This window comes from Trachemys scripta, chromosome 1, assembly GCF_013100865.1.
Source record: "Trachemys scripta elegans isolate TJP31775 chromosome 1, CAS_Tse_1.0, whole genome shotgun sequence".
Lineage (NCBI taxonomy): Eukaryota > Metazoa > Chordata > Testudines > Emydidae > Trachemys > Trachemys scripta.
This window is the reverse complement of record NC_048298.1, coordinates 27,655,298-27,681,396: the sequence shown is the minus strand read 5'-3', so window position 1 is coordinate 27,681,396 and position 26,099 is coordinate 27,655,298. Positions and strand designations below refer to the sequence as shown.

The window sequence follows — 26,099 nt, the reverse complement described above, 5'->3', positions numbered from 1 at the left end:
CACTTAGGGATCCTGGGGTATAATCAGTACTTGGTCCTGCTAGTGAAGGTAGGGGGTTGGACTCGATGACCTTTCAAGGTCCCTTCCAGTTCTAGGAGATAGGATATCTCCATTGAATAAGCGCTGCCCAGAGCCTGCACCCCCAACCCCCTGCCCCAGCCCTGATCCCCCCTCCTGCACCCCAAACTCCTCATCCCCAGCCCCACCCCAGAGTCCAAACCCCCAGCCAGAGTCTGCATCCCTTCCCATACCCCAACCCTCTATCCCAGCCCTGATCCCCCTCCCAACCCCTTGGTCCCAGCCCAGAGCACCCTCCTACACCCCAAACTCCTCATTCCCCAAAGGCCGCACCCCCAGCTGGAGCCCTCCACCACACTTCTCCAGCCCAAGCCCACTCCCACACCCTGAACTCATTTCTGTCCCCACCCCAGAGCCTGCACCCCAACCCCAATTTTCTGAGCATTCATGGCCCTCCATACAATTTCTATTCCCAGATGTGGCCCTCAGGCCAAAAAGTTTGCCTGGGGATGGTTGATGGGGATGGCATTTCAGCCCTTTTGTGGAGTATCAAATGCCCTTTGACACATTTAGAACGGCTACAAAACGGCTATTGTGCCTTGGTCTAACTTACGGCAGTATGCTTGGCCAGCCACAGAGCTGAGATTTACTGTATATACTCGTTCATAAGCCGAATATTTTTTATACAAATGTGAAGCCTCAAAGGGGGTCGGCTTATAAACAGGTCTACACCAAAATTTGATGATTTTAAACTCTATGGCGCACCACTTCCCGCAGCTCCCATTGGCTGGGAACAGCGAACCGCGGCCACTGGGAGCTGAGGGGCTCCATGCCTGTGTACGCTCCAGGTAAACAAAACGTCCAGGCCTACTAGAGGCTTACCCTAACGGGCCAGGAGCCAAAGTTTGCCAACCCCTGAAATATAGGGTCGGCTTATGAAAGGGTCATACAGTTCTTGCTATTTTTACCTAACCATCTTCGGGAGTCAGCTTCTAAACGAACGGGCTAATGAATGAGTATATACGGTATATCTTTTCGTAAATCTGAAGATTGTGTGTGTGTTGCTCTACTGCCGTATCTAGACTAGAGTATCATGCCCTTTGGAAAGATAAAAGAACTTGGCTGCTACTTGAACTAGTATAAGAGAAAGTAACATTTCTATCAAGTGCTGAAAATAGAGGAGGATTTTGACTGAAGGTTCTTTCCTCTTTTTTAGATATTTCTAGGGTGCCTATCACTGTAATACAGGGGTGGCCAACCTGAGCCTGAGAAGGAGCCAGAATTTACCAATGTACATTGCCAACGAGCCACAGTAATATGTCAGCAGCCCCCTTGAGCTCCTCCCTGCGCCTCCCACCCACCCACAGCCCCACTGATCAGTGCCTCCCTCTCCCTCTCCACACCTCCTGATCAGGAGGCTCAGGCGGGGGGGGGGGGAGGAGCGAGGGCACTGCAGGCTCGGGAGGGGGTGGAGTGGGGGCAGGGCCTGTAGCAGAGCCTGGGTTGAGCAGTGAGCACCCCCCGGCACATTGGAAAGCTGGCGCCTGTAGCTCCAGCCTCGGAGTCGGTGCCTATACAAGGAGCTGCATATTAACTTCTAAAGAGCCGCATGTGGCTCCGGAGCCACAGGTTGGCCACCCCTGCAGTAATATCTGTTGAAGTACTTGGGTCTTTACCTGTGGTTAAATACTTATTTAACTTGCACACTAACATTCTTAGTTCTAATTCATCTTTCTATAAACACAGTTCCTAAAATACTCTAACATATGCAATGGTTCAGTTCCAGGAAACTGCCCTTAAGTAAGATATGCCAGCACCTTCTGATACAACATAATTCTTATGTCTTAGCAGCCACTGTAAAGTCAGCTATGATGTTTTGCATTCGCACTCAGCACTGAAAATTATAATGCCAAGGATTTAGCAATATGTTTATAGAATAATTTGAATCAATGGCTAACTATTCAAATGCACATACACACACACACACACTCCATTTATTTGTTAGCTATGCAAAAGCTAATGCACTGAGTTTCAACCTCACAAATTACTGTATCGTTTGTTGTCATAATGGATCACTACAGTCAGGCGGTCCCGCGAGTCTGAACAAACCAGTTGCTGTTTTGCTGTGGGGACAAAACATTTAATGGTCTCCAGCCCAGTTTAAAGGTTGCAAGAAAAATATCTATTCTGTATAGGTTCATGTACCAAGCTCAGCACCTTCTAGCAGTGCATTAAATGGCTAACATCGGTCACATGTTTGATTTAGTTAATGCTCCTCTCAAAGAAGGAGACAGTCACCGTTTCTGAAAAGCTGAATGAGGTCAACTATTTTCACCCCATTCAGACTTAGCTGCTTTTCTAAGATGTAGCCTCTGGCTTTTCAAGATGAAACCAGAAGTCCTGAGCTTCTTGGAGTTTCTGTAACAAATATTTACAAGGAGGTCACTGACACTGAAATAATTGTTTTGTCTGAATCAAAATGTTCCGCAGGAAAACGTCAATTTCAATGAAATATTTTAATTTTCCAATCAGAAAACTCAAAGCAAAAAAATGTAGTTCCCAACTGACCTTTCAAAACAAGATGAAATGAAAGCTTTCACTTCATTTCGAAAAATCTGTGCTGAGAATCGAACTTTTTGGTTGAATAATTTCAAAAGGTTGTATTCAGTGTTGCAGCTGAGTTGGTCTCAGGATATTAGAGAGACAAGGTGGGCGAGAAAATATTTTTTGTTGGATCAGCTTCTGTTGGTGAGAGAGACAAGCTTTTAAGATTACACAGAGCTCTTCCTCGGGTCAGGGAAACACGAGACTTCGTGTAACATAGGTGCTGGAACTAGGGGTGCAGGTGGTGCTGCTGCAACCCCCAGCTTGAAATGGTTTCCATTGTATACAGGGTTTACAGTTTGGTTCTGTGGTTCTCAGCATCCCCACTATACAAATTGTTTCAGCAACGCTGCTGTGTACGATTGAAAAGCTTTTATTGGACCTACAGAAGTTGGGGTGCTTTTTCGAGCCCACAAAATTTTCCACAGGGAAAAATTTAGATTTTACTGATCCAGCACTACTGCTCAGGCTAGAATGCGTATTCTTTAGCTAATAATAATAATAAGAGTTTTGATCACCGTATCCCTTTCCACTTACCAGTGGCGCTGGAACCCTTTTAATAGTGGGGGTGCTGAAAGCCAGTCCCCCTTACCCCTGTCTACCCCTACCCACCCACCCCCCAGTGGGGCCGGGAGCAGTGCAGGGGTGCGGGGCAAGTGGCCGGGTCCCAAGACCCAGACGCAGGGCATGGAGCCGGGAGTGGGGCCAGCAGCTGGGACTCAAGCCCCCAGCTGGGGAATGGAGGCCTGGGTGTAGGGCTAGAGGCCCCATGTAAAATCTGGGGGTGCTGCAGCACCCCCCGCACTCCTAGTTCCCACGCCTATGCCATTTACTAAAGAATATGTTTGATCATCCTCTTGTAACTAATCCTAATCTGCAAAGCAAGCAGTTTTCCATGTATTAATTTGCAGCTCTTTACCCCACCCTTGCCTTTCTTCCACCAATTCATGTGGAAAGAGAACAATCAATTATTTGTTTTAAAGGCAGTTACTAACCATAGCTGGTTACGGCATTTAAATCTGTTTTGAGCAGAAATGTAAAGACCAGAGACTGCTTTGTAATATCAGCATCTGTGTGGTTTTAAAGTAAAGAATGAACCATTCTCCCCCAATTTCTAGTCATGTGAGTACAATAACTTTACCTTTGCTTAAAAGGGCCTTCAGTGCTCTTCTCATCAGATTTGCAGTATTAGCCCCTAATACCCATTCTCCCAAGTGACCTCTGGGAGTGATTTCCAGCAATTAGATACGCACTGAAACACTCTTGTGTCCCTGGATGTCTCTGATTGTTTCTTGTTCTTCCTGGGGAAAATCTGATGACTAGGTTTAAGCTAATAACTTTGTATCCTCATCTTGTAAACTAGACACTGTACAACTACAGTGACAGTAAAGTGTCTCTTAAAAATCTGAGACAGTGGCTGGTACCTCTTCAGCTTGTCGATAGGGTTCTAAGTCCCAGGGATTCAGCTGTGTTTTCTAGGCTGGGGGTAGGCTCTGTAGGTGTATCTTGCAGGGTCAGATACTGATACCCACAGGTAGAGGTGGGTATTAATTTACACTTTTGCAGGCTACCTGAATCAAGAAGTGTCACAATTCGGTTTTGGTGTATACTCACCCCAGATTACTTGTGATAATAACTAATACCACATTAAGCCCTTTGATTTAGGACTAAGGGAGCATGTCCATCATTAATTTCTAGGAATTCTACTGGCAGGGTGATTTTAGCTCTCCAGTTGCTGTCTGATGATCATATTACAGCATTAACTTTGGGCTTGTCGACACTGCAATGTTAAAGTGCTTGTGTGGTCATGGCATAGCGCTGGGAGAGAGAGAGAGCTCTCCCAGTGCTCTAAAAAATCCACTTCCATGAGGAGTGTAGCTACCTCCCAGCGCTAGTGCGCTGTCTATACTGGCACGTTACAGTGCTGAAACTAGCAGTGCTCAGGGGGGTGTTTTTTCACACCCCATAGCGAGAAAGTTGCAGTGCTATAAAGTGACAGTGTAGACAAGCCCCTAGTCAGGTTATTAACATCTGTGTCTGGGCAGGAGGTTGCAGTCTTTCCTTTTGGACGCAGACCATGCCACTGTCATCTGTGCTTTTGATTACATTGTTGCGAGGCACGCTGGCTGGGACTACACCTTAAAAAGCTGGTTCAGAAAGCAGTGGGCTGCTTATTGAATGGGGCGGCATCTCCCAAGATGTATGTGATGCCAGTGCTCCAAAATCTGCACTGGCTGCCCATTGGTCTCTGGGTGGAGCTTAACGTGTTGGTTGTGACCTCTAAAGTTTTAAATGTCCTGGGACTGGCCTGTCCTCCACATGCCACCTAGCATGTGGTCCGTAGAGGCATTTGAGCTCAATCCCCCTCTCTGAAGGCTCCAAGACTGGAACTTGCTCCCATATCCCACTTGGTGTGAAATAGCTCAAATTCAGTGGCATTTTGAGCATGCTGCATGAGACACCTGTTTGATGGAGTTTTTGCAGAAGGGTTTGTTTCCCCACAGTGTGATGGAAAAAGAAGTTTCTGTAGGTGTCTGGCTACCTGAATTCCTGTTGAAATGATTAATGCTGCTAGGATTTTATTGTGTTAATGATGTGTCCGGGAGCCTAGAATGGGAAACGTTAAAAAATTATTTTGCATTTAACTAAATAAAAATTATAATAATCAAGTAGTGTTGTGTGGGTGGAGTGGTGGTTAGGTTACTGAAAGTTATATATAAATAACAAGGTAAACAGGTGATTTATTCTGCATGAGAATTCAAGAAATAGAAACAGATTGGGGGCTACCCAGTTTATTGCAACCAATGCAGCATGGATGATTACCTGCTCTATGGGCAGGTGGCGTATGTGTGCGTTCGATGCAAGGAGCTCCTGGCCCTCAGAGGGTGTGTACAGGCTTTGGAGACCAGGGTGGCTGAACTGGAGGAGCTAAGAGAGGTACATAGATGAGACTTTCCGGGACACAGTAGAACGGTCCCACCCCCCGTCTGACAGCCTCTGTGCTGTTGTGGAGGATGAAAGTTTCAGGGAAGGAGAACATCCAACTGGAGCAGAGGGAAACGATCCCATAGTTGGGACCCTCCTTCCAGATGATGTTGTGGTATCCTCTCTCACTGGGGACAGAACTCCAGTTATTAGGAAGAGACAGGTATTTGTAATGGGTGATTCGGTTATTAGAAACATAGATAGCTGGGTATGCGATGGCCGGGAGAACTGCATGGTGACTTGCCTGCCTGGTGTGAAAGTTGTGGATGTCTCGAGACATCTAAATAGGCTTCCGTATAGTACTGGGGAGGAGCCAGTAGTCGTGGTACATGTAGGTACCAATGACATATGGAAGGATAGGAGAGAGGTCCAGGGGCCAAATTTAGGCTGCTAGGTAAGAGATTGAAGTCCAGGACCTGCATGGTGGCATTCTCTGAAATGCTTCCAGTTCCACACGCAGAGCCAGTTAGACAGGCAGAACTGCAGGGTATCAATGTGTGGATGAGACGGTGTATGGAGGAAGGATTTAGATTTATTAGGAACTGGGCAAACTTTTGGGAAAGGGGGGAGCCTATACAGGAAGGATGGGCTCCACCTAAACCAAAATGGAACCAGATTGCTGGCGCTTAAAATTAAAAAGGTCGTAGAACAGTTTTTAAACTAAGGGCTGGGGCGGGGGGGAACCCCGGCAATTACAGGCCAGTAAGCCTGACTTCAGTAGCAGGCAAACTGGTTGAAACTATAGTAAAGAACAAAATTTGTCAGAAACATAGATTAACAGAATTTGTTGGGGAAGAGTCAACATGGTTTTTGTAAAGGGAAATCATGCCTCGACAATCTACTAGAATTCTTTGAGGGGGTCAACAAGCATGTGGACAAGGGGTATCCAGTGGATATAGTGTATTTAGATTTTCAGAAAGCCTTTGACATGGTCCCTCACCAAAGGCTCTTAAACAAAGCCATGGGATAAGAGGGAATGTTCTCTCATGGATTGGTAACTGGTTAAAAGATATTTTTAAAAGGGTAGGAATAAATGGTCAGTTTTCAGAATGGAGGGAGGTAAATAGTGGTGTCCCCCAGGGGCCTGTACTGGGCCCAGTCTTATTCAACATATTCATAAATGATCTGGTAAAAGGGGTAAACAGTGATGTTGCAAAATAGTTAAGTCCCAGGCAGACAGCGAAGAGCTACAAAAGGATAGGAGGGATAGCTCAGTGGTTTGAGCATTGGCCTGCTAAACCCAGGGTTGTGAGTTCAATCCTTGAGGGGGTCATTTAGGAAACTGGGGTAAAAATCTGTCTGAGGATTGGTCCTGCTTTGAGCAGGGGGTTGGACTAGATGACCTTCTGAGGTCCCTTCCAATCCTGATATTCTATGATCTCTCAAAACTGGGTAACTGGGCAACAAAATGGCAGATGAAATTCAATGTTGATAAATGCAAAGTAATGCATATTGGGAAAACATAATCCCAACTATATATATAAAATGATGGGGTCTAAATTAACTGTTACCACTCAAGAAAGAGATCTTGGAGTCATTGTGGATAGTCCTCTGAAAACATCCACTCATGTGCAGTGGCAGTCAAAAAAGCAAACAGAATGTTGGGAATCATTAAGAAAGGGATAGATAAGACTGAAAATATCATGTTGCCTCTATATAAATGCATGGTACGCACACATCTTGAATACTGCATGCAGATGTGATCACTCCATCTCAAAAAAGATATATTAGATTTGGAAAAGGTTCAGAAAAGGTCAACAAAAATGATTAGGGGTATGGAACAGCTGCTGTATGAGGAGAGATTAATAAAACTGGGACTTTTCAGCTTGGAAAAGAGACAACTAACTGGAGGATATGATAGAGGTTTATAAAATCACGACTGGTGTGGAGAAAGTAAATAAGAAAGTGTTGTTTACTCCTTCTCATAACACAAGAACTAGGGGTCACCAAATGAAATTAATAGGCCGCAGGTTTAAAACAAACAAAACGAAGTAGTTTTTCCACACAATGCACAGTTAACCTGTGGAACTCCTTGCCAGAGGATGTTGTGAAGGCCAAGACTATAACAGAGTTAAAAAAAGAACTAGATAAACTAATGGAGGATAGGTCCATCTCTGGCTATTAGCCAGGATGAGCAGGGATGGTGTCCCTAGCCTCTGGTTTCCAGAAGCTGGGAATGGGCAACGGGATGGATCACTTGATGATTACTGGTTCTGTTCATTCCCTCTGGGGCGCCTGGCATTGGCCACTGTCGGAAGACAGGATACTGGGCTAGATGGACATTTGGTCTGATCCAGTATGGCCGTTCTTATGTTCAGTTACTGCTACACAGGAAGCACAAAGTGGGCTCTAGCTGAAGAAACCATACCACAAACATATAAAAATTCCTCCCAAATTAAAAAGTGACTGAAATAAAGCTCTGCTTTTTATTTCTGTTGTTTCTTATTATGCTAGTCCTTGGAGAGGTTTTACTTTGCTTTCCCTTAAACTAAGATTGGTTTACTTAGAAATAAACTTGTGCTTTATCTTCTGGTCTGGATAAGTAGCAGTTTGTGACTTAGGTAACAAAACATCACAAATAACACAGTTAAAATGTAAAAGTGTCATTTTTACAAACCATTTTCTAAGCATTGGATTTATTCCCTTGAGAGTCTATAGATTTCTGCTCTTCTGTGGTCGATAATGGCTTCTTAGATACTATATCTTAGCTGTACTTAGTACGTTTGTGCTGACCGTTGAAGCACAGAGCTTGGTTATCCTGAGAAAGTTTGGGGACTGGGAAATGCTTAATTTCAGCCCCCTTTTCCCCCTGCTACATCCTCTATTGTTTTGTTTCTCTAAATCTCCAAAGTGGAGGACTGTGTTTGGATGCACTTTATCATGTAAATGATGGTGCAGGAGTTATTTGCCTGCTGTGATCTGATTGGAAAGCCAGATTAGAATTGCCTAAATGGTCTTAACTGATTGCTTTTTAAATCTGCAGATAAATTATAAATAAAACAGTGATCTGATTTGCTTAATTCACATGTAATACAATATAATCTAGGGCTCTTTGAGGGGGAAAAATACATACCATGTACACTAATTTTTGTTACGTCGGTATAATGGAATTTTGATAATTGACCACTCAACTGAGTATCTTATTTCCAGGAGTAATAGTTGATGAAAGGGTTAACTGACCTCCTTCAAATTGGAGCATGAGGATTTGCCTGTGGGGAATATATTCCATAGCAAATTGCTGTGGGAATACTTAAGCGCTTTGATGTAAAGTAAAAACAATCTCTTGTGTTGAAGTACAATTCAGAGAACAAAAGGACCATTTTGCTAAATTGTGCAGACATAAACTGACTCGCTCAGAACAGAAGTCATTTCTGTATTCTGGTATCTGTTGTATCCATGCTCTATAAAAAAGCAGTTTCTGTTTATGAAGCAATTTGATCCTTTAAGGTCTTAAAAAAAAAAGAATAAATTGGTTAAGGACTGAGGATGTATTATGAAGTAATGACATGAAAGCAAGCAGTATAGATCAGTGGCTCTCAACCTTTCTAAACTACTGTACCCCCCTCAAGAGTCTGATTTGTCTTGCATACTCCCAAGATTTACCTCACTTAAAAACTACTTATTTACAAAATCAGACATACAAATACAAAAGCATCACAGCACACTATTACTGCAAAATTGCATAATTTCTCATTTTTACCATATAATTATAAAATCAATTGTAATATAAATATTGTACTTACATTTCAGTGTATAGTATATAGAGCAGTATAGACGAGTCATTCTCTGTATGAAATTGTAGTTTGTAGTGACTTCACTAGTACTTTTTATGCAGCCTGTTGCAAAACTAGGCAAATATCTAGATGAGTTGATGTACCCCTTGGAAGACCTCTGCATACTCCCCAGGGGTACCTGTACCCCTGGTTGAGAACCACTGGTATATGGCCTGCTTTATTTTGCTTCCACGTCATTTTCAAGGGGGAAATGCCTGTTTAGCAAGAACATGGACATTTTCAGAAGGGACTTTAACAATAGCCTATAACTCTGCTAGAGGAACATACATATGGCCCATAAATCCATTAAGAACACAGTATTAGTATGTGTTACATTTATGAGGTATTCTTGAAAGATGTGATGTGTAACTGAAGGGTTTCATCTGCTGGGTGTCAGTCCTCTTGTTAGATGTTAAAGGAATGTACGTTTGATCTATTTTGGGTTCATTTCACCACAAAGATATGAACGGCAGTTCCAAAATAGTTGCAGGGCTTCTCCCTTTTGTTCTTTGCCGCCATCCCTTTATTAAGAGCTTTAAAGATTGGTAATTTCCTCTCTGCTTCTCCTACCTGGCTATTTAGGGAGAAGTCAGGTAAAAACTCAAACTTCTGCTGCTTGTAAATTTTGCTTCTCTTAGACATTTGCATTTTGTACATAAACTATGTTTTAAAAAACCAGCAGTGTAGCACATCAGTTTAATAATCCTCTCACGTGTGGATTACGGCCAACTAGAAATACATCTGTATAATCAGTTTGTAGACCTGGGGTGCCCAGAATTTACTATCTGGGCCACAATCAGCAATTCACCAGGATCCGGAGAGTCGCGCCTGATTTGCATATAAATGTAGACAAATGTTTGTATACCAGATAATTGCATTTGCTTGTACTTGCCCCTTCCTGATTAGCTCAATAGAAATTGCTTGTCATCTGAATTCACGATCAATAAAAAGTTGCCTATGCTCAGCTTTGTCCTCCCTCTACAATTACGAAGAGAGTGTGGTCTCTTGTGACATTTGGCACTTGCGTGGTAGAATTTTAGGACATTTGTCTGCCTCTTCCCCATTGCAAACAAGGTTTTTTTAATTTCCAGTATTCCTTACTTAGCTAGTGTTTCTTGCCCTAATTCCATCCTATCCATATATACATACATTTTGGGCCAGGCTCTGGTAACAGTGGATCCACAACACACACTCTCTCTCATCCCCCACCCCACACACACACACACACCAAGGGGCCTGGGTCATTCGAATGAGGAGAGGGCAAGGAGGCCAGAAAAACAAAATACCCTCAACCTTTGGTCATAGATTCCAACTTAGTCCAGTTCCAAATACACTGTAGGATGGGTCCATCCCTAATACACATTGTGACTTTTTCTGAGTCATGTGAAATGAAATTAAAAACCTTTCTGGATTTCTTCCCTCTTTTTGTATCACTTTGTCCTCCTTTTATAATTCTTGGTCCTGGCATTCACAGCAAGGTAACCCTGTCCGGATGTTGCTGACTACTGTAGTTTGCGTACATGCTGATTTCACATTCATGTAATTACGATTAAAGTTCTTCTGTTGGTGTCAGGGAATATATATTTTTCCTTCCAACTTTATCATCATTTTCATCCTGCTGCTGTTACTTCCCCCTCGCAGCTTGTGATTGTGATCCCCGTGGAATCCAGACACCTCAGTGCAATCGCTCCACGGGGCTGTGCGTCTGTAAGGAAGGTGTCGAGGGACCTCGCTGTGAAAAGTGCACCCGCGGCTACTCCGGCATCTTCCCTGACTGCGCGCCATGTCATCAATGTTTTGCTCTGTGGGACGTCATCATTAGTGAACTGACCAATAGGACACAGAGGTTCCTGGAGAGAGCAAAAATCCTGAAAATCAGTGGGGTCAGTGGCCCTTACCAGCAAACTATCAACACTATGGAAGAGAAACTGAATGAAATTAAAAGTATCCTGGCTCAAAATCCAGCTGCTGAGCCCCTTAAAAACATTGGCAATCTCTTTGAGGAAGCAGGGTGAGTACAGTACATGATCTGTGAATATTTCCAGCTCAGTTAGGGCTCGATACTCCAGTGTGCTGAGCACCCTCAATTCCCCAGTGAGAGCTCAGAGCACTCGTTGTCTGGCAGGAATGGGCCTGCAGTGCTCTTAGTCAGATTCTACTGAGCGCAAACAAAATGCAGCTGGGACCCCAAATTGTCATGATCTTTGAAACTTTGGAAGGGGCGGCCATGCTTGTATTTTGTCAGCCTGCCAACCAATTAACATGGAGCCAGTCATGTTGATTCCTTGTGATCCCCCGGGGCAAAGGACAAGCACAGCTATTATGTGAGAGAATGCAGGGACAGAGATTGAATTCTTGGAATTTTGTTTTATAGCCATCTAGATAGCAATGCAGACTTCTTTCTAATCTAAAAAACTAAACATTGTCAACAGAAAACGCCAGTGTTGTAACACTGGTTGTCTCCATTTCATGAAGTGTAAGATGCAGAAGTCCTGTATTCATTGTATTTAAAAATAAGGAGATGGAGAAGAGTGAGCCCCTGTGAAATCTAGGATGGTTAAATACCAACAATCTTCAGTTATTGATTGAAATAATTTAAAGCAGTGGATGAAATATGAGACTTTTCCATGCACCTTTAAAACGTTCCCATCCAAACCAAAAGGGGAGGCTAAAATGCTTGTGAAGAGGTTTTGTAGTTAATGATTTGTGGCTGCTCCCCAGCTCCATTAACCTGTATCCCTGGAGAGTTGTTATACTTGGGGTGCTGGTTTCCAATAGAGGTGAGGGCATGCAGAGGAACCACTCTACCTCTCCCCTCCTTTATAAACCACCTCGCTTTTGCTCCCTTCCATCTGGCCTGGCGAAGGGGAGAATGGTGCCTTGCCCCAGTGATGATGGTCCTAATCCAAAGCCTAGTGAGGTCAGTTAAGTCTTTCCGTTAGTTGAGGCCTTATAACAGCCTGCTACTTAGAGCTGGATGTTTTTTGGTGCTGGAGGTCCCAGGTTCAGGTCCCATTGATGACAATGTACCTATGTCAATGAACTATGGCTGCAATCACATCTCTGGTTCCACTTTATTAGGCCTCACAATAGAAGTCTGGGATTTTTGTTGGAGCAAAAAGACTGGCAAGCAGGGAATGGCTTGCTGAACAGAGAGGAAAGAGCTGATATCGCTCACCTCTTACCTTTCTTGCTGGAAGTGGGATGTTTTCTCCCACCTCCACCCAGAAGATGCCATTGGCAAAAGGGAATCTTTATAAAGTAGTTAAAAGAATCCATTGTGTTCAGAGAATTTTTGTTTGTTCCTGACATTCAGTTGTAGTAATCAAAAAATGCATTTGTAGCTGTGTGGGATGTGAAGCAAATTATGTATGGATCATAGTAGTTGACACTCTGACCTATGCAGTTGCCATGGTTCAAGAGCATTACACCAGTGTTCTGGAATCTGGCTCTGGTTAATCTTACACAAAGCAGCTGTTTTCTGAGCAATTGGGTGCTTTGAGTTTATAAATGTGTTGTAGATTAAAAAGTAGTTTTTGTGATAAAGGAAACAAAACCAGTATTCTAGGAAGGCAAGCTGTTACAAATCACTTACAGCACTGATTGGGGAGGGATGAAGGATTGTAACTACTGTACAGCTTTCTTTATAAAAAAAAATTCAAGGCTAATAGATTTTTTTTCCTCGAGTAAATGTAGGTTCTGTGTTTTGCTTGCAGCAAGCTAACAGCAGATGTTACAGAAAAGATGGCTGAAATAGAAGATAAGCTCTCTGTGATAGCGTTAAAAAGCAATAACACGGACACTCACCTGAGGGCCCTGGAGACAGATGCAGAGAGCCTAGACCTCATTGTGAGAGAACTTGCAGAACAACTCGAGTTTATAAAAATCTCCGATATCCGGGGTGAGGTGTCTCATGGGGGGAAAAAGAAAAAAGCCAGGGCAGCAAATGATTAAATAAGTGTATGGTTTTAAATATCAGGTTAATCTTCTAAACAGTAATAAAACATGTTCTATGAGTGCAGTTTCCTTCTGAGTCTTGGCAGAGTTGCTGATCTAGCAGGAATTTCTTTGAAGTCTCTGTTTTTGTGTGCATTGCAAAACTAGCTCAAGATCTTAGGGAACAAAGTCACCTTAAAACCTCTTAATGTATAGAAGTTGTAGACCAGTTACATGTACCAACAGTAAGTCCAGTGGTATACTTGCATTTTGTTACATACCACAATTAAGTATACAGACAGATGTCTGAAGTTACTTTAGTTCACATTTAATTACATGAGATTACTAAATTTCTGTATGAAAGACTGCATGAATCTTTGTGAATAAGAGTATGTCACACTTTAGGGTTAGATTCTACCACCCATACAGAGAGTGACATTAACCCCTGTGCAGAGAACCTGCACGAGAATTGGCCAATATGTATTCCCCGGCAAGACTGGACTTCAGTAGTGTGTAGGTCTTGTGCTGGACCACTGCTCGTGGGTCAATTGCACCTACTCACCAGGCAGTTCGATGGATTCAATGTGTCACAGAAGTAAATAAGCTCTATCTTTATAAATCTAGGGACAGATCTTCCTTTGCTTTCAGTGGGAGCGGGATCAGACCCTTAGTCTGGAAGAATTTTCAAACTTTTTAATATTAGAGAGTCAAATTCTGTAGACCATTGAAATCAAAGCATCAGTGGGACCATCAATGGGAGGTTTGTTTGATTAAGAATAGCAGAATTTTCCCCATACATAGTTCAAGCATACTAACAGTAATAACGTTTGTATAACTTTTGTATTCAGTTTAATAGAGAAATGGCCTTATACAATTTTGTCATCCACTAGATTCCCCATAACAAATTGTTTGTACTATAAATTCAGCAATGAGGGCTGATTGCTGAACAGTTGGATCTAATTTCTGCAGGAGCCTTGGATAGTATCACCAAATACTTTCAGATGTCCCTGGAGGCAGAAGAGAGGGTCAATGCCTCCACTGTTCACCCTGATAGCCTTGTGGAACTGTCAGCTCAGACACGACAGGAAGTGGAAGACTTAATCAGTGAGCAAGAGGCCCAGTTCAAGGCAAAACAAGAGGAACAGTCGCGCCTTCTGGATGAACTCGCAGGCAAGCTGCAAAGTCTGGATCTTTCTGAAGTGGCTGAGAAGGTACGTGGTTAAGATTTCTTTTGAGTGTAGAACCTGCAGGAAAACGTGGTGCTGTTGCAGAAATGACAGGCAGGAAGGCAGAGCCTGCTACTTTGTTGAAGCGGGTTTTACTTATGGAAAAATGCTTGTCTGGTGTACTGAGAGAGATTGTAAACTGGAACCTGTTCCATGACTTGTGGACCACAAGGGGTGCACCAGCTTCCAAACCCCACCCACTTCACCTGTTCCATTTCCAACCTCCTCTCCCTGACAGTACTCAGTCATCCCATTGTTTCCTCCCATGACCCAAATCCCACACTCCTTTGCACCCACAAAGAATTATCAGACTTGGTTGATTATAAGACTAGGTTTTTGGGGTCAGGAGCCCCAAAAGTAGAGTGATCAGATGAGGGAAAGAAAATATCGGGACATATTGGGGGAGAGAGTGTGCAAAAAAAAAAAAAAAAAAAAAAGCCGTGTCAGTCCCGCCGGCAGAGCAAAAAAAACCCCAGCACTGCCAGCGGATATCAGGACAAACCCCGAAATATCGGGACGGTCCCAATTTTATTGGGACGTCTGGTCACCCTACCCAAAAGATCAAAAACTACTCCACTAGACCTCTGCAGCATTCTTCATCAACAAGTTTCTTCCCTGAGCATCACTCTGGCTAATGTAATGGTTTGGATTTACAGGAATTTTCATTGGGTGCATTTCTTATGGGGAAATTGGATTTGCTTAATATCGTTTTGCTTAAAGTTGCATTTTCAGGAACATAACTACAGCGTTAAGTGAGGAGTTACTGTATTTAGCTAGATGCATGCTCAGGGAGGCTATTCACTTAGCGTAAAGCCCAACAGTTCATGTTTTGTGGAGCACAGTCCCTGTCCGGTAGGATATGGCACCAGACGTGGGTTTGTCCAGTGAAAATGAGAGGAGAAGACTGTGGATGCAGGATGCCAATAGAAGTGGGGATGACAGAAGATGTGCCAGTGGCCACTTTATGCATGCTGTGAGCTTGCTCTGGACTTCTCTGATCTGTCTAAGACAAAGCAGACCTTTTTCTGAGCTCTTGAGTCAAAAGGACACTGAGAAGCAGTCTGGCGCTTATTCTCTGCACAGCGGTAAAGCTGAAGTAAATCTGAGGTAGGGTGACTTTTTCCTGGGAGATTCACAGTGTTCCTTCTGCAACTTCCCTTTGAAGTAAATCAGCTGCAGTTGGAAAACAATTCAGCCTGAAAATATGATGGAGAGGGCATATTTATTAACTTAAGTGGTTAGGGGTATCAGTAAGTTACAGGATGATTTCTCTAAAGATTGCATTGTCCCTCCTATTTTCTCCCCCATGTCCCCTTTTAGCAACTTATCTAACATGACACTGCTCCTTTTTCTTGGGGGGGGAGAGGGCAGGACACTTTTAGTTGGAACCCCTCCCCCACATTCCTGTCCCGCACGTCCATTGGCATTGAAACTCTTGTTTAAATAAAGTTTATCAAGGTTCTAGGCAGTATAATTAGTTGCTGGGAGCCTTAAGGAAGTGCAGCCCTCTGCAGGACATTCTGCTTTCTAGAGCAGTGGTTCTCAATCAGACGTATATGTATCCCTGGGGGTACACAGAGGTCTGCCAGGGGGTACATCAACTCATCTAAATATTGGCCTAGTTTTAAAACAGGCTACAATAAAAGCTAGCAAAGGCCGTACCAACTAAAATTTCATACAACTTGTTGATACTGCTCTATATACTATACACTGAAATGTAAGTACAATATTTATATTCTATTAGATTATTTTATAATTATATGGTAAAACTGAGAAAATAAGCACTTTTTCAGTAATAGTGTGCTGTGTATTTTTATGTCTGATTTTGTAAGTAAGTAGTTTAAGTTGAGGTGAAATGTGGGGTATGCAAGACAAATCAGACTCCTAAAAGGGGTACAGTAGTCTGGAAAAGTTGAGAGCCACTATTCGAGAATAGTGGATTGCATGCCAAACATCAGGGGAAGAAAAAGGTTAAGGCTGTTTGTTAGAGAAAGAGAACATTTAAAATTAACCCGATTCAGTTTTGAGTACCTTTACTGGGGGGATATTGCCTGCAAAATGTTTATTTTTGTGACTGTCATCCTTCCTTCTACCCCCTGCCAAAAAAGGAAAACTTTGCCCAACCTTCCATCTTACTAAAGATTTTTTTTAATGATTCCATTTATTATCCAGACGCTAGGGGTAGTTCATTGATAGAGCTGGTTAAACATGTTCTGATCAAATGTATTTACATTACAAAATGCTGTTTCTTCAAAATTAAACCTTTGCAGAGGAACATGTTGATTTTTGTCAAAATTTCATTTTGAGAAAAAAGCATTTTGATAAAGTCACACTGGAACACTTTGATGTTTTTGTTCTGAAACAACTTTTTGAGCCTTTATATAAAACTTTCAAAGTCAAACTCAGGATGAAACATTTTGATTTAAACAAAACATTTTACTTAGACCCAAAATGGTATCTTTTGGAAAATTTCATTTGAGGAAATTTCAAAATATTTTTGGATTTCTTCCAATTTAGAACACATTTTGAAATGTCATCATTTCCCCAAGACCAAGTTTGAGTTTCAGCCAGCTCAATCCATAGGTTTGCCTTCAGGAGGGAAGGGCCCTCCTCGTCCCTCTCCATTTTTAACAGAAGTCTGAGGGTAATTTTCCATTGAAAGAACCAGGTGTTTGCCGATTTCATGTCGTTCAATAAGACCGTGCAGGGTGGATGACTGTCTTGGTACTGCCATTATAACCCAAACCGCTTGTACCTGGAGGGCAGTGTTTATACATAGGAGCTTCCCTTCCCACATCTCTGCACTGGAACAAATCTCACACGGACACACATGTGAAGTGGGGGATGCCCTAGTTTTTGATGCTGCAGTACAGCAGCTATAGCTACCATTTATTTCTCAGGCGTTCTCCTGAGATTTCACTGCGAGGGGTGCGGGTACCACTAAGTGTTTCCAGCGTCATCAGAAACCTCCTGGTCCACTTTCCGTCCTCCCCCTCCCACCCATCCCCCAAAGCAAGGGCAATTAAGTGTGACTATTTCTTGTCGGTCTATTGCAGACATGTGGAACTCCCTCGGGGGCTTCCTGTGCTGACTCAGAGTGTGGCGGTCTGAACTGCCGAACAGATGAAGGCGAAAAGAAATGCGGAGGACCAGGCTGCGAGGGATTGGTTACTGTGGCTCACGGTGCGTGGCAGAAAGCCATGGATTTTGACAGAGACATACTCAGTGCATTGGCGGAAGTTGAAGAACTCTCTAAAATGGTAATTTGTTCCAAGTAGATCACTAAACATTAATTTAAAATGAAAGAAATTTCCCCAACAGGGATATGATACAAAACTACAGAACATTTTCCCCCCAGACGTTCATTTTAAAATGTTTCTTTCCAGTTGCATAACTTCACCAGCACTATCCTTTTAAAAAAAAAAAAAAAAAAGCCTCATAAAGTGGACTTGTTTAAACTGAAATTCCATGTGTAATCCATAAATATTTGTCTGAGTTGTTTAAAGTAACATTAGTGTTGGGGAAAAGCATTCTGTGAGTTTTATGAGAACAAGTTTCCCACACTGCTTTGGACTCCAAATATCAACTGTCTTTTCAGAATTGCATTTTGGTTTGCAAAATGGGCCTTAATGTGCAAGGAAGTGTGAAACCAGGCCACCTTGTTTATCTCCTCCTAGGTCTCCGAGGCAAAACAGAGAGCAGATGAGGCAAAACAAAATGCACAAGAAGTTCTGCTCAAAACCAATGCCACAAAAGAGCAAGTGGACAGAAGCAATGAAGATCTGAGAAACCTTATTAAGCAGATCAGGGAATTTCTGATGCGTAAGGATGATCTTTACCTTAGTTGACATTAGTGATTTTTATCTTTGAGAAATTCTGCTCGCTTATTTTTAGAGGTCTTTATAAAGTTAGGATGTTGTACATTTTTGTAACATTTACAGATGCAAAATAGTAGACTCTTCCAACTCTGCACATAGCTTTTCTCATGCATTTCTCTAGGTAGCTGCCTAACCTAGTCTTAAAATCCTTCCTGAATACTATTGTTTCTGTGAGTCTTGTCTTGATTATGCATTTCATTTAAGTTTAAGATTTTTTTATAAGCAGTGGGATCCATTTTCAGCTTTATAGGTGAAAGGTAAGGTTACCAATACAGATTGGCAGTTGATTCTTTGCACAATGTTGTGAAAAAAATGCACCCAGTGAGGAAGAGAAAGCCCTTTCAGTTTCATCTTGATTGGAACTTTAACAAACTTTGCCTTCTCCTCTGCAATAGAGCTGATTAGTGGTGGAGTGGAGTGGTTTAAAACTTACTAGGAGATTGTCGTGCTACTCCCATTAATTTCAAGGGAACTGTGTAGCTAACTCTCCTCAATCAGCACTGAAATTTCAATCATTAGCTGTGCTAACCTGTGGAGAAGTGCGAGATCTTTTGGAAGATGGAGGACAGTCTCCCTTGGGGAGGTCTGTTATGTGCAACTGCTGGCCTACAAACATCAGTGTCTTCTTACGTGCTAAGAATGTGTTCAGTCCTGTGCAAACACAGGAAGAAATGTTTAGATACATGTAACAGCACTACAGGACCATCTGAGCAATAGAGGCAACTTTTGCTTAAACCCCAATCCCTGAGAGGCATAAAATGCTGCTGTTACATGTATCTAAACATTGTGCATGGCCCTCTTTCACTTTAGAAATGTATGAATGTGCACCAAAGGAATGACTCTTATTCCATTTCAGTTCATAATATTTTGTATTTCACTAGCATCTCATATTCCTTGCACTCTACACAGCACTACAAACGTTGGACCAAATTCATTCCTGTTGAACTTCTGTGGATTTCAATGGAACGTGGGTCCATTATCTAATTGATCCTTACAGCTTCCACAAGGCTGTCAAATTATCTTTTATAGCTGGAGAAATGGGGGGCAGACAAGGTCTGAGATTGCACATGCAGTAAGTCAGTGTTAGGAATTACACAGTTCTACTGATTCCCAAGCTGCGCTCAAGCCACTGGAGGCCAATGGGTGAAAAGTACCCCTCAAGAGGCTGAAATGGGACTTAAGCAGGGCTCTATGGTCTGTGGTGGCATTCTGCATAAGAGTGAATTTTACCCTAACTGAACATACCACCTACTTTCTACATATTTTCTGCAAATTGTGGGGGTGGTGTTTCGTTTGCCATGGCTGTTTGTCAGTTTCTTGCTTTTAAGGAACCGCACTGACAAGGATTTCAGTAGTGTTATTTGACATTGGCATGGATGGCTTGCTAATCCTCTCAACTGTCCGCTTACCCTGTTGCATTTGTGCCATCTTAGAGGATAGCGCCGATTTGGATAGCATTGAGGCAGTTGCTAATGAAGTGTTGAAGATGAAGATGCCAAGTAGCCCCCAGCAGCTACAGACCCTGACAGAGGATATCCGTGAGCGTGTGGAAAGCCTTTCTGATGTAGAGATTATCTTACAACAAAGTGCCGGAGACATTGCCAGAGCTGAGATGCTGTTAGATGAAGCGAATAAAGCAAGGTAACACACTACACTGTTTTGTAGCAGCTGTCTTTTTAAATCAGTGATTTTGAAACAGACTATTGATTTCATTCAAATATTTTTCAAAAACATAGTTGGCTAAATTCATCCTGGTGTAAATTCTTATTCGTACCCAAATGAAACATTTCTAACGTCACATATTATATTGTTACTTCTGCTCCACAGCAAAAGTGCAAAAGATGTTAAAGTCACTGCAGCTATCGTGAAAGAAGCACTGGAAGAAGCTGAAAAGGCCCAAAATGCAGCCGAAAAGGCCATCAAACAAGCTGAAGAAGACATTAGAGGAACGCAGGACCTACTTACCTCAGTAAGTCCTAACTATATATAAAAAATATTCACAGTGTACCTAGTTTGATGCTAGGTAACTGCTTTAGCTAAGAGAAGAGGAGCTCTTGAAACAGCAAACTTCTCTGAATTAAGAGAAAAACAAGGAGAGCTTTCCACCCCACTAGTCAATCAGTGCTTTGCTACTGACTTCAGGGGGTGCAGAAATGGTGCCAAGAATGAACTGGGCTGTGCCTTCCAACCCAGAAGGTATTCTCAGATCCCCAGGAAATCCTACAAGGCAGGTGGTATATCATCTGGTAGCTGAGCCATGCTGCCAACTCTCCCACCCATGCAAAACACTTTGCTAGTACAGTGTGAGAACACATGAGCATTAATGCTTTATTGAAGCATTAATTGTTGTGTGTTTGTCAAATGATGTCATTGCAGAGCCCCGTATGCATGAAGTGTGAATATTTAAGTAAAGGACTAATTCATTATTAGTAATAGTGTCCAAGTGTGCTTGCTCGATGCTTTACAAATAATGAGAAGGGCCCTTCCGAGTCATAGAATAAGCCCACCCAAGTACCTTCAACACTAAGAGTGGGCTTTTATAAGAATTAAATATCTTCCATTAGATTAGAACTTTTTCACTCAAGTCTGAAGACTTCGACCATTCTCATTTCATCAAGTCCAGCTCATAAAGAACCATTTCATAGATTGTCCCATTGACAAGACTGTAAAGCACTAACATCTGATAGTGTCAATATTCAGCTTATTAGGTTCCTAAGCTACCCAGCACTTCTTTATCCACTGCTGAAAGGGTAATTAACACAGCAGTGATTTCTTTCCATTTATATGAACAATAATGGATTTAGCTGAGCTTTTAGGTTGACTAATGCCTTTCACATTTCCAAATCTGGAATTTTTTTGCCCTGGAAGCTGAATGATTCCTGACATGTGTAAATGCTTGGTGAAATCCCATGTATTTCATGTGAGTTTACAATTAATTGAAGCCAAAGACTGCAGATGTCTTGGTGACGTCTTACACTGAGATGCATCTCCTCCCCCACCTTCGGAGTATCAGATGTGCATCAGGAATGCTCTCAGAAGTTAGTGGAACTCTATCCTTACTAATTACAAACACATTACAGCTCCAGTCTTGCATTCTAAGACATTCAAAAGTCAATGATTTCAGCCAGCTTGGGTTGTACAAGGAATGAAAGGTTATTTCTCTTCATTTCATAAGATATGCTTTTAATGACAGTTCACTTTCAAAACTGATTCCCCTCTTACTTCACTTGAATTGTAAATTGTAATTCGTACTATTAAAACCCTCACGTGTCATTTCATAGTATATTGGTGATATTTCAGAGTTGCATAATGCCAGTTTGAGGATAGACTTTGTAGACCAACATTTTAAATAGTTGGTCAAGACTTTTCTCTAGAAAGCTGATTTCAAAAATCAATGCATACATTTGTTGGGGGAATATTTAAACTGTTCTTTCATTCCTGGTTAGATTGAATCTGAAAATGCAGCATCTGAAGAAACCTTAAACAACGCTACCCTACGTCTTACTGAGCTAGAGAAGAGTGTGGAAGATCTTAAACAAAAGGCTGCTACAAATTCAGAGAATGTGGAAGAGATTGAAGAAACCATTGCTACTGTGAAGCAAAATGCCGAAGAAGTTAAAGAGGTGAGATACCTACCTGCCAGCTGACTTCCTCAAAAATACAATCCCTGGGAGTTATATTCGGGATAAAAGCATTTCAGTGCTACTGCCAGCTTTATCCATAATCTTGTCATGCTTGGGCACCAGGCGTCAGCAACCTAGCTGCCCAGGAATATTACTGGCATCGTTCAGTGAACTAGGTCAGACTTGGTGCTCCCAATTCGTTTATTAGTAAGGTAATGCTGGGTCCATTTGCCAATACTTTAATTACTACTTGGTTTGGCACCAACCTACATGGCAGAAAAAGCCTGCCAACTTCCGATTCCTAGACGAGCAGAAAGCTGTCAGTCAGGGAGAGGTGAGCGATCTCCATATTCTGATGTATTTAAGTGTAGGGTTACAAATTGGTAAATCTCAGTTCTACTCTCAACTGCCAGTGACTTTTACCTTGGGCACCACTTCCCTGTGCCTCAGTTTCACCATCTCTAAAATGGATTTAAATAAGGTTTTCTTACCTTCTGTGAAGTGCCTTGGGGTCTATGAATGAGAGGTCACTGTGTGTACAATACATTATTCAGCTGTCAAACAAAGTACTTGTAACTTGGCACTTTGAAGGGAATTCCCCCATTGCTTCAGTCACTGGAGAAAAGATTCCATCTCTCAATGTAACACTTGCCAGCCTGCTCCTCTAGTTAGTGTTTGGTAAGCAGTTATCTAAAGTGCCAAATGTTCTGCAAGCATAGCAGTGTCTTTCTAAGCCGTGTCTATATGGAGTCTCTTCTGAAGTCAGTACCTTTAAGAAGGATTCTGATTTATTTCAGCCTTCAAACAATTGAAAACAAAAGTTCTGTGTCAAAGGAAGTCTCACTGCTCCAGTCTATTGTCCACAATAAAGTCATCTGTCTCAAAGGAGCCTTCCCTTTCCCAAAAGAGTGAAGATGTTGGAATTAACCTTTAAGCAACACTTAGTTTTAAACAAGGGGCCCCTGAAATGCTGCTTAATAACAAGTACAAGAGTCTGATTATTTAGCATGGGAGGAGGAAAGACAGAAAAAAGAGCGATAACAGATGTTGTCAGGACCCTTGCCGTAGTAGTGACGATTTTCCTAGATCCTACCCATGCTGTAGATGGCACATTTCATGCTGCTCATACTGCTGGTGAGTTTTCAGGATTCTGATCTACAGACCAGATTGTCTGGTGCATCCACTACCTGTCCCAACAGTTGCCCTGGCCAGGGATTGCAGGGAGATGTAGGAGCTGACTTTGCCAGCTCTACACCTGATGGGGCCTCCTCCCTGCCAGGGATATTTGGAGACTTGCAGGAGATTTCTGCGCTGCAAAAAAGTGAAGTGCAGCTGAGACACTAGCCTTGTGTTTTCTGTAACATCTGGGAAGTGCTTTTGACTTCATGAGTCACTATAGGTGAGATAACCACCAATTCTAGAGCTGTTCATGATAGATAGATAGTACTTAATCTTCAGCTATCTATATATAAAGTAACATGGTGCCCTATTTTCAACTCCATCTATTTGACACTGCTCCTGTCTGGCAATTGTCAACAACAGGAGCGATGCCATGGTCTCTTCTGTACTGAATCTGCACTTCTAGAAGCAACACCTGTTAATCACCCTTAAATTGGAAAGCTGTGCAGGATTTGCTCTCACTAGTCACGAATTCTGTGGCTGAATCCTGTACAGCATTTGAAAGTTTAGATATTGAAACAGACTAGCCACATAACTAGAAAGAGTGGATGATCAGAAGAAGTGTTTGCCATTAGCAGGCATTAAACATGAATGAGAATGCTAATATTAAGAGGGGGGGAGGTAACTAAAGCAAAAGCTGAATGTTGGGACAACTGAGCCAAGAGCTGCAATAATACTAGAACACACTTTGTGCTGTCAAATCTTTCATTCCTACATCCTCACTAGTAATGTCTCAATTCCACGGAAGCAGCAGAAGTTTCAGACCATCTGTTCAAGTGGTGAAACAGGCATTTCCTTTGCAGTTTTCTGAGCAATAACCCCACCTTGTGTTGTGAATTTGAAACTGCAGGTACTTGACAGTGAACTGCATGCCAACTATAAAACAGTTGAAAACCTCATTGCCAAAAAAACAGAAGAGTCTGCTGATGCCAGGAAGAAAGCTGGAATGCTGCAGAATGAAGCTAAATCATTGTTAGCTCAAGCAAACAGCAAACTCCAGCTGCTCAAGGGTAAGACTGCCTGCATGAGAAAAGGTTTTCCTTTCAGATTTTGAAGTAATGTTTCATGTTGCAGAATGACAGCTGGAGAAAGGAAATAAAATGAACTTTTAATTAATTGCTGGTGGTTCACACACTTATGTACACAGAATATGGAACACTTTTCTAATGATCCAAACATCCTTTTACACACTTACAGAGATCAATTCATCCACCAGTGTGGTGCAACCACTTCTTGGGAGAAATGCAGTCACTGATCAACAGCGCATAACATTGCACAACTCTTTAGGAAAGAAAATGAAAATTGTATCCAATTAAAACTTCAGCTGGGAGGATTAGGTAGAACCTAATTTATCCTAACTAATTTGACTAGGCTAATATATGTCAAGTGCCATGGCACCTTGAAAGACTAAAAGTAGTGATTTCCTGCAGCACCTTAGTCTTGGGTATCTCCCAAGCACTGTTATTCTAGAAAGATCTGTCATGATCATAACCCAAAGTGATACTGGCAGTTGCTTTTTAAAAATTGAAGTTAACTCCAACAGAACAGTTTTAAGAATTCCACATTTAGCGCTGTACATTGAAACAGGAGGGGGAGCTCTCACCTTGCCAACCAGGGCGGAATGGGAACTTTGTCTGCTTTTACCAGACATGGGGAAGCTGTACTCACCCCCAACCACTCTTCCTTGCATCAATCCCTTATTTGCAATGATTCACTGAATAGTCTGACGATAACTAAGCCAACACACTCTCTAGTGTCTTTCAAGTCTGTGCAGAATCCCTAAGCCATTTTTACAACATGAATTAAAGGACACAGTTGTATGTTTTCATTTATAGGTAAGTACTTCCTCCCCATCGTTTCCACAGTATTATGAGACAAGTTGTCAGGCCCAGATTTGTATCGTCTAATCTCAAAGATCAGAATTAACACTTTAAATACGGGTATGATTTTACTGCCCAAAAAACAGCTGATAGTCATCTGTTGATAGTTTTTCTCCCTTTCCCTGCAGATTTGGAAAGCACGTATGAGAACAATCAGAAAGTCTTGGAAGACAAAGCCAAACAGCTGGTGGAGCTAGAAGAAACAGTGCGCTCCCTCTTACAGGCAATCAGCCAGAAAGTTGCAGTATACAGCACCTGCTTATAACTTGGGAAACAGTCTGGACCCAATGTATCCTGGATGGGCTTAAAAGTATTAAGTTTGATAAACTAGTTCTCATTGACATCACAATAAGACCTGGTAATCTTGACAGGTTTCTCACTTTTTAAAGTTACAAAACCAAAGAGTAATTTTTTCTTATGTTGAAAATAAAAGCAGTACTTTTGTACCACTGTATGTATCTAGTATGATTAATTAACTTCATTGTTACTGTTACTAGCTGGAATAGTAAATCAATTATTTCTTCAGCTTATACAAATCTTGTTTAACCCAATTAGAGTACTGTTCTAATAAAATCTTAGCTCCAAAAGGCGGGCTTTTAACAAGTTAATTTTGACTAAGGCGGCTCCATTTTCTGTGAAATACAGAAGGATGACTTAAAAAAACCAAAACCACATTTTGGGCATGTCTACACTTACCAGTAGATCTGCACTGCTGCAATCGATGCAGCGAGTGTCGATTTAGAGGTCTGGTGAAGACATGCTAAATCAATGGGAGAGCACTCTCCCATCAATTTGTGTACTCCACCTCCCCGAGAAGCGTAAGGGAAGATGACAGGAGACGCTCTCCTGTCAACACAGCACCATGTAGTGGATCTAACTCAGTCGACTTCAATTATGTTATTCACATAACTGAAGCCGTGTAATTTAGATTGATTTAGCGTGGTAGTGTAGACCAGCCTTTAGAGTGAAGAACTGGTGTTCCTGCCTAAGTTTTGGG

General features: G+C 42.1%; 1 protein-coding gene across 1 annotated transcript in view; it reads left to right on the top strand.

The window, feature by feature from the left end:
- The window catches only part of LAMB1 (laminin subunit beta 1), a 72,719-nt gene extending 47,029 nt beyond the window's left edge, over positions 1 to 25,690 (top strand). Inside the window, exons 24-33 of the mRNA XM_034766844.1 lie at positions 11,022 to 11,391; positions 13,097 to 13,281; positions 14,286 to 14,527; positions 17,599 to 17,802; positions 18,220 to 18,364; positions 19,854 to 20,061; positions 20,248 to 20,389; positions 21,867 to 22,043; positions 24,073 to 24,232; positions 25,231 to 25,690. Coding sequence (XP_034622735.1) covers positions 11,022 to 11,391; positions 13,097 to 13,281; positions 14,286 to 14,527; positions 17,599 to 17,802; positions 18,220 to 18,364; positions 19,854 to 20,061; positions 20,248 to 20,389; positions 21,867 to 22,043; positions 24,073 to 24,232; positions 25,231 to 25,367 — 1,970 coding nt within the window. The 3' untranslated portion in view covers positions 25,368 to 25,690. The remainder of the gene's footprint in view (positions 1 to 11,021; positions 11,392 to 13,096; positions 13,282 to 14,285; positions 14,528 to 17,598; positions 17,803 to 18,219; positions 18,365 to 19,853; positions 20,062 to 20,247; positions 20,390 to 21,866; positions 22,044 to 24,072; positions 24,233 to 25,230) is intronic.
- Positions 25,691 to 26,099: the final 409 nt, after the last annotated feature.